The sequence below is a fragment of the Triticum aestivum genome, chromosome 2A, assembly GCF_018294505.1.
Source record: "Triticum aestivum cultivar Chinese Spring chromosome 2A, IWGSC CS RefSeq v2.1, whole genome shotgun sequence".
Taxonomy (NCBI): Eukaryota; Viridiplantae; Streptophyta; class Magnoliopsida; order Poales; family Poaceae; genus Triticum; species Triticum aestivum.
Genome location: NC_057797.1, coordinates 738,605,624 through 738,617,088, shown reverse-complemented (window position 1 = coordinate 738,617,088; position 11,465 = coordinate 738,605,624). Strand labels below are relative to the sequence as shown.

The 11,465-nt window shown below is 53.0% G+C and overlaps 3 protein-coding genes across 4 annotated transcripts in view; all 3 read left to right on the top strand.

Moving 5' to 3' along the window:
- The first annotated feature begins 2,559 nt into the window (after nt 1-2,559).
- On the top strand, nt 2,560-4,029 carry LOC123186328 (3-ketoacyl-CoA synthase 6-like). The gene has a single exon (XM_044598108.1). It carries the CDS (start codon nt 2,589-2,591, stop codon nt 3,963-3,965), a length of 1,377 nt encoding a protein of 458 aa, XP_044454043.1. The 5' UTR covers nt 2,560-2,588; the 3' UTR covers nt 3,966-4,029.
- A 1,659-nt stretch (nt 4,030-5,688) lies between these two features.
- LOC123186327 (endonuclease 2) lies at nt 5,689-9,690 on the top strand. Its single transcript, XM_044598107.1, has 10 exons — nt 5,689-5,833; nt 5,908-6,079; nt 7,478-7,570; nt 7,648-7,790; nt 7,910-7,945; nt 8,541-8,543; nt 9,112-9,165; nt 9,244-9,308; nt 9,407-9,480; nt 9,566-9,690. The coding sequence occupies exons 1-10, from the start codon at nt 5,720-5,722 to the stop codon at nt 9,688-9,690; spliced, it is 879 nt and encodes a 292-aa protein (XP_044454042.1). The 5' UTR covers nt 5,689-5,719.
- Nucleotides 9,691-10,886: 1,196 nt separating this feature from the next.
- The window catches only part of LOC123190737 (endonuclease 4), a 12,095-nt gene continuing 11,516 nt past the window's right edge, over nt 10,887-11,465 (top strand). The window contains exons 1-2 of one of the 2 annotated variants that reach the window (XM_044603451.1): nt 10,887-11,179; nt 11,267-11,438. In XM_044603451.1, coding sequence (XP_044459386.1) covers nt 11,069-11,179; nt 11,267-11,438 — 283 coding nt within the window. In that variant the 5' untranslated portion in view covers nt 10,887-11,068. The remainder of the gene's footprint in view (nt 11,180-11,266; nt 11,439-11,465) is intronic. The other variant, XM_044603450.1, reaches the window with a different exon arrangement.

The window sequence follows — 11,465 nt, the reverse complement described above, 5'->3', positions numbered from 1 at the left end:
CACTCCCCCGCCAACAAGCAATGGCAGCGCGGTACCCAGGCGATTCCGCGGCGAAGAACGGCTTCCGCCGCCGCCACCTCCACGAGTGGGAGGCGCGCCTCCTTTTTGAGGCCGACTACCCGGCTCCCCCGGACATGAGGGTGTCGGGCGCGTGGCGTTTGAGCGCCGGTGGCGTGCTGGTGCCACCCGCTCCCACCGGGGCGGACCGGCGGACAGAGATCGCCCGCATTAGGTTGTCGCTGGCGGAGGAGCAGCGGCGAACGCCGACGTACTTCCCCGACAACAACTTGTTCTGGACGATCTACTTCGACCACCGCCGCGACGGCCTGATCGCCTCCACCAACGGCGTCGTGCCTCGCGGCCGCCACAACGCCGAAGGGCGGCACGACTGGTGGGGGGTGCCCGGCCGCACCCTCGAGCACGTCCTCGACTACATCGAGGCCGGCAACACGCCGCGCCTCGAGTACCCCGTCCCCGCACCCCCGTCCTTCTCTCACCGCCGTGGCAGCTCGTGGATGTCGCGACGGTTGTCGGACGCGACGACCTCCTTCTCGGGCGGCTTGCCGGCGGCCTTCGCCATCAAGCACGAGCCGCATGACACGGCGGGGGAGTCCCCGCTAGGGCGCCGCTCCCGCAGCGGCGCCCTGACCATCCCCGAGGAAGGCCGCGGCGGTCGCATGCGCCGCGTCCGGTCGAAAACCGAGCCGGAGCCTCCCCTGCTCCCGGTGAAGCCGGGGCACCTCGCGATGGCCACCGCCGACGAGACGGCTATGATGTGGGCGAGGGAGGACTACGTCCGCGAGCAGGTGGCTCGCCAGCGCCGCGCCCTCGAGGAACTCAAGGCGCGCCACCCCCGCCCCGTCGGCGAGGTGGACGGCGTCCTCTACCTCGACAGCGACTAGGAGGAGGCCGGGCCATCCCGCGTCGGCGACCCTGGACAGGGCTGCAACAGGGACATCAGCGGGTAGCAGGGCGAGGACGACGACGACGACGACGGCGGCGGCGGCGGCGGAGACTACACCGACTTCTACAAGCGCCTAGGCATGTAGAAGTCGGACGGCGGCGAGGCGCGGCGAGGACGGCGTAGCTAGGCCGTGTTTGTTTTTTTATTTGTTTTTTGTACAAATTTGAATGAATGTCGTCGAGTTTGGATGAATTTCGATGAGTTTGTGCCAAAAAACGCCGAATTCGTTTAGCCCTGGCGCCGACCTAGGGGCGACGACTGGACATGGATTTTTTAACATAGCAAAAGTAAAACTATCCTAGTCTACACGACTTTGTCTGACATGGGTGTCCATGCTCCACATCCTACTCTTTGTCGTCTGCCGTTTGACCGTGCGAGGCCGTCATATATTTGGCTATGGACTATTGTTAAAAACCTATGCGGCTATGCATATATATACTGCTGGTCCTATAACATATACTTCTTGAAAAGTACACAACCAATTGATTTTCAGGAAAGATGGACGGTTACAAAGGAAAGCTCTTCCACCAGGTTATAACAAAATGTAGAGTAACTTGAAACAGGAACCAAATTTATGAAAGGAAAAGCTATCACCTGGCCAATGCAACAAAACACAAAGGTGCAAACAGACCGTGGATTCAGTTCATTGTTCACGTCCTCTATCTCTTCAAATTTTCAAATCAGCAAAAAAAAACTATGATCTTGACTGATTTTGGCACTGAGTTGCATTAGCACATGTAAAAATAGGGTTGCAACATGAGTTTCATTCGTCGTAGCACTTGTGTGGTTTTTTTTTTTTTTTGCAGTGAGTCGAAGCAAAGTGGATCAAAAATACAGGAAAAAATACTATGTGGATTAATACTGCTTTTACTTTCTAATTTATGTACGCTAAAGCAAAGATGGGGAAAAAATATTAATACTGCTTTTCCTGTATTTTACATCACAAAATATGTACTTTCAGTTATGTACGCTAGAGTAAAAACATGTTTTTTTATTTTTTGAGAATCACACCTTCTAGCATTAAAGGTTCGTTCAGAACGTATGCATGTAAAAAAAATGGTTCAAAACGTATGACATGTGATGGGCCGTGAATACAGATTTTGTGCAGACGTTGTTTTCACGGCGTGAGGGAGCAGCGCTTACTGTTCCGTGGGTCCGCACCAGAGTCCTTAATGTGTGGCGTTGCGTACAGCAGTATACCACGTTCAATGCGAGCCCAGTCTCCGATCCCAACGAGAACAAGCGCACAAAGATAACATGTGCAGGCGAGGACGAGCACTCCTATGGATTTTCGATTGCTATATACTCCCTCCGTTCCAAAATATAGCGCGCCCACGCTTTTCGAGGTTCAACTTTGACCATAAATTTAACCCACGAGACCGACTGCGGCGGGATAAAAAATTATATAATTAAAAACTTTTTTTGAATACGAATTCATTGGTATAATTTTTTCGCCCGCCGCAGTCGGTCTTGTTGATTAAATTAATGGTCAAAGTTGAAGCACGGAAACCGAGGACGCGCTATATTTTGGAACGGAGGGAGTAAAAGGAAACAATTGCTTAACTTTCATTGCACCATTGTGCTGCTAACTGCTAAGATCCTCGTACTGCGAATCGTCACCACAATGATACTCGCAACTGCCGTCCTCACAAAGGTTGCACAATGGCTTTCCACTGCACACAAGACTATGCCCCAATCCAGTGATATATGTCTCATCCATCTACTTCTCGTCGCTCTTTTGATCGTCACGGCTGCCATCTATCTTGCACTCCGTCCTAGAAATGTATACCTTGTTGACTACTCTTGCTTCCGGCCAAGCTCCAACTTTAGATACCCAAAGGCAACCTCCGTCGAGCATGCACGACTCTCACCTTTGATTGATGATTCTACTGCCAACTTCATAGCTAGTATTCATGAGCGCTCAGGCATGGGCGATCAAACATATTTCCCACCAGTAGTTATGCACATGGAGCCATATTGTGGGCTTGATGAAGCACGCACCGAAGCAGAGTTGGTCGTCTTCTCAGTGATTGATGACCTTCTAGCCAAGACGTGCATCAATCTTGATGCGGTCGGTGTTCTTATCACCAACTGCAGCTTATTTTGTCCGGTACCATCCATCGCCGACATGATTGTAAATAGATACAAGTTACGAGGTGATCTCCGCGTCATGAACCTCTCTGGGATGGCATGCTCTGCATCGGTGACCGCAGTGGGGCTCGCGAGCAACATCCTGCGGTTCATGCCTTGGGGGTCATACGCGTTGGTGGTGTCAACGGAGATCGTTGGCCCGTGCTACTATGTGGGAAACAAGCGTTCCATGCAGCTGACTAACCTCTTGTTTCGTATGGGCGGTGTCGCCAAGCTTTTGTCGACTTCTAGGTCCAAGGCTCGGTTTCGGCTTGGGCATTTCACGCGAACGATCACGGCGGCAAGCAACACTGCCTACCGGTGTGTGTATCAAGAAGAAGATGAGAAGGGAAACCTGGGGATTGCACTCTCTAAAGACCTTATGGTTGTCGCTGGTGATGCACTCACGGCTAATATCACATCAACCGCACCTCTTGTCCTACCAGCATCAGAGCTTTTCAAGTATGGATTCTTATGCATGGCCAAAAAGGTGCTTCATTGGAGGAAGATCAGACCATACATCCCAAACTTTTGTGTTGCATTTGACCATTTCTGCATCCACGTCGGTGGGCCGGCGGTTATCACCTCCGTACAACATGGCCTCGGCCTATCAGACAAGCATGTTGAGCCATCAAGAATGACACTGCATCGGTTTAGAAATCAGTCAACGTCATTAGTCTGGTATGAATTGGCATACATCGAAGCTAAAGGGCGGATGAAGAAAGGCAACAGGGTGTGGATGATCGGGTTCGGTGCAGGGTACGAATGCAACACTATTGGTTGGATGTGTATACAACCATCTTCTGGTGCGGATGGACCCTGGGCTAGCTGCATCCGTCATTACCCAGTGGATGTCTCCAACAAAGTTTAAACTAAGAGGTTAATGAGTTAATCACATCGACATAATATACTACTACTACTACTACTACTACTACTACTACTACTACTACTACTACTACTACTACATCAACATCTAGAAGAGCAAATAGTATGATAATCTAATAAAAGGACACCACTCCTCCACTCCATTGACCAAAAGCCTATGCTCTTGTTTAGAGAGGGCAGAATAGTCATATGTTGGGCACTTTAGAGATTATCCAAGCGAATGTTTTCCTCAAAGTCATTGTATCGGCTTTGCTAGTTGTAATGTATAAGTTGCTTGAGAACTCCCTGTCTCTAATTTGATTTTCGAAAAAGTGCAATTTAAGAAAGTGTTAGTTGGTGAAAAACACCAATACGCCATGTATATTTGGAATCTTGGATGGAGGGAGTGGCGCTGCGAGAGGATGATGATGATGTGTGGCGAGCATGAGGACACATGCATGCTGTGTAGACTGGGTCGACTGACTATTTTTTTTTTCTGTGCAAAGGCCGAAGGTCAGTATATTAAGTACCACAGGTCCTTGCAACACACACTCATACAAAAAGATAAATTACAATGAAATTTTTGGTGGTGCCAAAGTCTTCGTCCTTCTGGATCCACCGGCGACACGCCGAAGCTCGGTCCTGCTTTTGGGCCTCTGCCTTGACCGAGTAAATTTTAATAAAACCATGAACTTATAGAAGCAGCGGCCGAAAAGTCGTCGGTGCAGATCATGAGGCGCCGGAGGCCGTGATTCTATGAACCAAATCGCTGCCCTGGAGAAGGAAATGTCAATAAAGGCTTGTAGAAACTCTGAAGACCATCATCGCAAAAAAAAAAAAACTCTGAAAACCATGAAAGCTGGCTGAATCTAGGTAGATCCACCAGAAACATAAACCGACTAAGACCCATCAAAGACACGGCTCCGCCTTGACCGTTGGCAGTAAGCACACCAACAAAACGGAAAAAGAGTAGGGAGAACATTATTCCTACACTGAGACAATGTTGTCGCCTCGCCACCCCCAAACCAAACATGAAGACTCCCTAAAGAAAACTTGAAAAAAAAAACTTGTCCATGCTGCTACATGACAAGTTTGAGTATGATGTTGAGATTGCCACCGTCTAGGAGCATGCGCCGACACCCTCTTCTTGGATGACCTAGACAGGCCGGGGCGCCCGCCGCCAGCTTGGCCAGCACCGCCGCCGAGCACAGCGACGCGGATCACTGGAACATGCATCTCCTTGGCCTTCTCACAGCAGCCCTCCAACGACCAGGCGTATACCAATTGGACGGCGCGATCGCGGGGTACGCGATCCGATCGGTCGGCCGACGGCGACGCCTACCGCTGGCCAAACTGCAATCGATAGGGTACTCGCTAGGCGCTAGCGCGCAGACAGTGCGACCTTTGGGTTGGCCCTCGGAGCTGTTTAAAGATGGAGACGGCTCGGTTGGTTGGTATGATGTTGGATCGTTCGCTGTGACTTGTGAGTGCGACGCAGAGACCATGACGCTGTACGTCCCAAGCAACGCCCGGTCCCTCCCTCCCTCCCTTGAATGCCTCCGCACCAAATGCCACGGCGCGTGCGTGGAACACGACTCGCCTGTGAGCGCGCGGTGTTGCCGGAGTCTTTTCTCAAAACGTCAGCACTCTAGAATCTGGACGACTTACCTATAAACCGGAAAGGAACGCGGCAACAGAGCACTGCAGCAACACACACACACACACACACTGTGAGTGAAAGCTTGAGCTAGGAAGCCTGGAATGGGGCTGCTCCTGCTGCTTCAGGTCCTCCTCGTCGCAGCGGCGGCGGCGAGGGCTCCGGCGGCGCGGGCGTGGGGCGTGGAGGGCCACTACATGACCTGCAAGATCGCCGAGGTACATTAGTCCACTGGTACGTAGTACATCACAAAATGCAGAGACGGACGCGCGAACTGAACTGATTCTCGCAGGGTATGCTGACGAGCGAGGCGACGGCGGCGGTGAAGGGCCTCCTGCCGGGATGGGCCAACGGCGAGCTCGCGGAGGCGTGCTCGTGGCCGGACATCGAGCGGCGCCGGATGCCGTGGTCGGGCTCCCTGCACTTCGCCGACACCCCCGGCGACTGCAAGTTCAGCTACGCAAGTACGTACTCGACAGCGCTCCTCGTATTCCTGCTCTCGGTGTTTAGATTTCCTTTTTCTTCAATGCCTATGTTTGTGTGGTCGAAGAACGTTAATCTCTTCAAACGAATTGATCCATGAATCGGTGGAAACAAACATGAAAATTGTCTAAATATCTGTAACAGAATGGAAGAAATACGTAGGATTATTCTTTGCTCTTTTAACTGCACACGATGAAGCACAAATAAGATAAAAAGCATCTACAGGGACGCCTCATGTCAGCCTCAAACGACCGACGGGCTGCCCAAACACAAAATTGTCACCCAATCAAACCTGAGTAATTCGGCCCAAATGTCCGGACTGGCCAACAACCCCTATATCCAGCCCATATCTTTGGCAGATATGGGACGCCCACCGCGTCGGATCTGATACACTATGGCCCACCCGACCCCACGTATATTGTTCTCTGTCCGCACTCTGGAAAAAACCCTAGCCGCATTCCATTCCCTTCCATCCCAAGCTCCCTTACGGCGATCTCCAGCCTTCTCTGGCATGGCGGGCGGAGGATCCCAGTCTTATACCTCCTGATCCGTTGACGAAAACTTGTCACATGCGGCCCCGAGGAGGAGATGGACGTCTGCATTGCGCTCCACGTTGCCAAGAGGAGTCCGCCCGATAGCGGTTCGACTCCATGCAGAGGAAATCCATTGCGTCGGCCCAAATGAAGCATGGATCCGGCGCGAGGCTAGTCGCCGGAGACGGTATGGTCTGAGCGCCGTGGTGGAGGCGCAACCCCTTTTTTGGCACGTCAAGTCGGAGGTGCGCACCGGCACTGTGTTCGACCTGAATATGGCATGGTGTGCCCATCATGTGAGGCGGTGGGGTGGAGGGTGAGGCAGATTCACACTCTCCGGCGTCGCGACGGTGACTAGCAACCCTGACACTGCAAGCACACCGTGGTGGACTGTCGGTTCCGACCACGACGGATCCATCATCAACCTGACATCGACTGGCGACATGCAAACCACAGGCTCCGACGAGGAAGAGTAAGGGATACGAGACGGTGACGCCTCAAGTCCAGTGAGCCGGTTCTTGTCTCATGTCCTATTTTACCTCGCCGGCGACCGCACCTCCACTCCGAGGGGCTCCGCCGAGCAGCTAGACAAGGATATCGCCAGAAAAACAAGGACAATCGCCAGTGAAAATTTAGACTAATTTTGCATCACCTGTAATCATATGAATTTGATGATTTTAAAATGAAGTAGCGGGTTGTGGAAAAAATTGTTTGTGTGTTGACCGGCCACTGTGCGCGATGCGTCCGGACGCGTCCGTGCACTGTTTTTGGATACCAACCATCGGACGGGTGCCGGAGTTTGCAGAGTTGTGGTTGTAGATGTTCTAACTGTGTAATGCTGGACAGGGGACTGCCACGGTCCGAAAGGGGAGAAGAACATGTGCGTGGTCGGAGGCATAAACAACTACACCGCCGCGCTCCAAGACTCCTCAAGCTCGTGTAAGCATATGAACTTACTGAAACCTACTGACGAGCACACAGCAACTTTGGCTCACTGCATATGGCATATCATTCAGATAATCGGACGGAGAGCCTGCTGTTCCTGGCGCACTTCCTCGGCGACGTCCACCAGCCGATGCACTGCGGCCGCACCGCCGACCTCGGCGGTAACACCATCCTCGTCACCTCGTACAGCACAGCCAAGACCAACCTTCACAAGGTACGTCGGCAGTACAGCATGGGTGCATAGCATGGAGGCTTGGACACCTAGTACTGATTTTCTCTGCTCGCTCCTCTGTCTAACATAACATGGGTGCACTGCATGCATTTGGTTTTCAGGTGTGGGATGACAAGGTCATCCAGAAGGCCATGAGAGCATCTTCAACAGGTGCGGCAAAAGACGAGCCCGCGCGGTAAATTTTGGTTTTAGCGCGCGCCGGCTGGTTCCGCGCGCTTCAGCGGTGGCGGAAACTTATCGCGCGCGGGAAGCGTTTGCGCACGGTAGATTTGGCGCGCCGCTTCGCGCGCGCCTATAAAATTCCGCGCTCGCCACGTGCCCCCCCCCCCTCGCAACATCGTCGCTTCGCAACCTCGGCGCTTCGCCACCTCGCCGCTTCCCCGCATTCCGCGCCGCCGGGGTTCTTCGGGCTACCGCGGCATCCGCGAGCGCCCCAACGGCTGGTACTCCGCCGAGATCCGGTCCGGCGACGTTTGGCTCGGCCTCGGGTCGTTCTGGAGCGCGCACGAGGCGGCCTGCGCATACGACGCGGCGGCGTGGCGCTTGGACAAGCCCCAGTCATAGATGAACTTCCGGGACGTCTTCACGCGCGAGCAGGCGCAGCGCGTCGCCCCTCCGCCACGTCTCATCACCGACATGGACCGTGCCGACCACGCTCTGCGGCAGCGCCGCCTCCTCATCGCTGAGGACGACGAGCGAGCCATGGCGGAGTGGCGCCGTCGCCACCCGAAGGACGTCGCTGACGAGCGTGCCTACTGGGCGGAGATGACGGCAAGGCGCCGCGCGAAGCGGGCGGACCGGCGTCGGCGGAAGGCATTGGCGAATGCGCAATCCGATATCGTTGCAGCAGGTGGAAGGTCGATCTTCACGTCAGACGATGAACGTTGGTTGGACATATGGCTCTATACCTCGGACGACACCGACGAGGATGATGATGGTGGTGATGGTAGCGACTTGGAGTAGTTTCTATCAATGTATGCCGTAGTAGTTTCTATCTAGTTGCACCGTAGTTTTATCTATATATGCTTTCGAACTATCTATCTAGTTGCACCGATGTAAAAATACCTTTGTATCGTTTTTTTTATTATCTATGCAATCTATCGCTTTATCTATTAAAAATGTTGATGTAGAATGAACGCGCGCTGCTGTATTTTTTGTGCACTGCTGGAGTGGCGCGCGCTGCATTTTAGCGTAGCTACTGGAGGCAGGGCTGCGCGCCGCGCCAAATCAGACGATGGACGCGAGGCAAAGCAGTTTTTAGCGCGTGCCGCGTTCGGCGCATGTTGGAGACGCTCTGAGAAAGTTCTACAAGGACGACCTAAGCACCATGATCGACGCCATCAAGCTCAACCTTACTGTAAGTCTGTCTGTAAGCTAGTATTTCATTTCAGGCTTCAGCATTGGCCTTAAGTTCTGACTGGATTTTTTCTTACAGGAAAATTGGTCCACCGAAGAGAACCAGTGGGCGGCGTGCAGTACACAAACAACAACTTGTGCTGACAGCTAATTAAGCTCTCATCACGATAATCTGCATTCACATGAACTGCATACACTTCTGAATCTTCAGAAGCTGACAGCTGAAAGCGAATATATGCATGCAGGTACGCCGAGGAGAGCGCGGAGCTGTCGTGCCCGGCATACGTGGGTGTTGAGCAGTACTCCAACTTAGAAGGTGCTCCAAGTTAACCTCAGTAATGACCGATTTACTGTGTGATACTTATGATCCTCTTGGGATTAAACTGCACGTATGTATGCAGATGAATATTTCTTCTCGGCGATGCCGGTTGTTGAGAAGAGGATTGCCCAGGGAGGCGTGAGGCTGGCGGCCATCCTCAACCGGATCTTCAGTGGGGAGAACAACAGCAGGCTGCAGAGCCTTTGAAGTCTGACAGAAATTAAGCAAGCAATACAGGGACTAGCCTGCCGCCTGCGCTAGCTATGGACTAGTCGTAGAATAAGATTTAAAACATAAAACTTTCTTGGCCATGCATGTTAGCTTCATCAGATCACAAATCATGGTTATCAACTGTATGAATCAGTACGTACGGCTGCTGTCAGGCCCAGTGTTTTGTGTTTGCTGAAGGTGATGAAAATAATTGGTAGTACGTGGCAGAGGTGACCACGATTTAAGTAGCCATGCATTGTTGTGTTCTCCCGATCCAATCTCGACCCTGCAGAGCTGCCACGAGCCATGCTGTTGTTCCGATCCGAAACTGGAATTAACTACCAGCGTGCAGATCATGCGTGTATTTTCTTGATGATATGCTCAGATTGTTTAGGTCGACGGAGGAGCTGAGCAGCTAGCCATCGACCGGTGCTCTCGTAGACATTTCTTTTAGTCGTCGTCGTTTGTTGCTGCTGAGCAAGTGCCAAGTCAGCATTCAGAAACCGGATCATGTAGCGTTGGTTGGGAGTGGACAAGGAGTGGCAGGCTAGCTCGATCTGATCTAGCTTGCTCTCCGTTGATTTAGCAATCGCGACCCGGGGGAGACGACACTTGTAAAGTATAGGGAGAACCCTGCAAACACTGTCTGACGGAATATGTATACAGCATATGCTGCCTGTTGTTGGTGAAATGCGTCAGTCCTTATCCTCAGATTGTTTACGACGAGCAGCGATCGATCGGTGCTTTGTTTAATTATTAGTCGTCGATCGTCAAGTCGTTCATCTATAGTTTTGTTTCATGCAACCGATCGGGGGAGAGAGATCGATCGTTGGGAGCTCTGAAACTCGACGAATCTCGCACGCACGGCACGTACACACCATGCCGCCAATCAGAATTCAGAAACCGGCCGGAGCAGTAGGCGTTCGTCCGTTGGGAGTGGGCAAGAAGAAGCGCGCTGCGCGCGTGGCAGCAGCTGCTCTGCTCTGATCCTTCCTTGACATTGCCATTGCAATGTGTGAAACGGAGCCAGCGGATAGGGATGGGAGCTTGTTGCGTGCCGCACATGTGAACCACGCCGGCATAATTGCGCATCATGACCGGAGATGCTCACATGGCGCAAGCAACTCCAGCCATCAGCTCACATGGATGTACGACCTTCAGGGCTTCAAACTCCTCTGGTTGTTGTTGCCTTGTTGGGACAAAAGGCATCGGATCGGATGAAGGAATCTTCCAAGTCCAGAACGCGGCCATTGGTTGGCAGGTTGTTGTAAGTATAAATAGACGAGCAGTACACAAGGCAGATGAGACAAGAAAGAAAGCAACACATCAACAAGAGACGCAGAAAGAGAGAGGGCGAAGCTTGAGCTGAGCTAGGATGGGGTTGCTCCTGCTGCTTCACGTCCTGCTCGTCGCGGTGGCGGCGAGGGCCCCGGCGGCGCTGGCGTGGGGCAAGGAGGGCCACTACATGACCTGCAAGATCGCCGACGTACGTGAACCGCCGACCCATCGTCTTTTTCCACCGCCGCCGGAGGTAGAGGCCGGCAAGCTGAGCTGAGGTGCCGTTTCCGTGCAGGGTTTCCTGACGAGCGAGGCGTCGACGGGGGTGAAGGCTCTCCTCCCGTCGTGGGCCAACGGCGAGCTCGCGGAGGTGTGCTCGTGGGCGGACAGCCAGCGCTTCCGGTACCGGTGGTCCAGCCCCCTCCACTTCGCCGACACCCCCGGCGACTGCGAGTTCAGCTACGCCAGTACGTGCTCTCTCTCTCTCTCTCTCT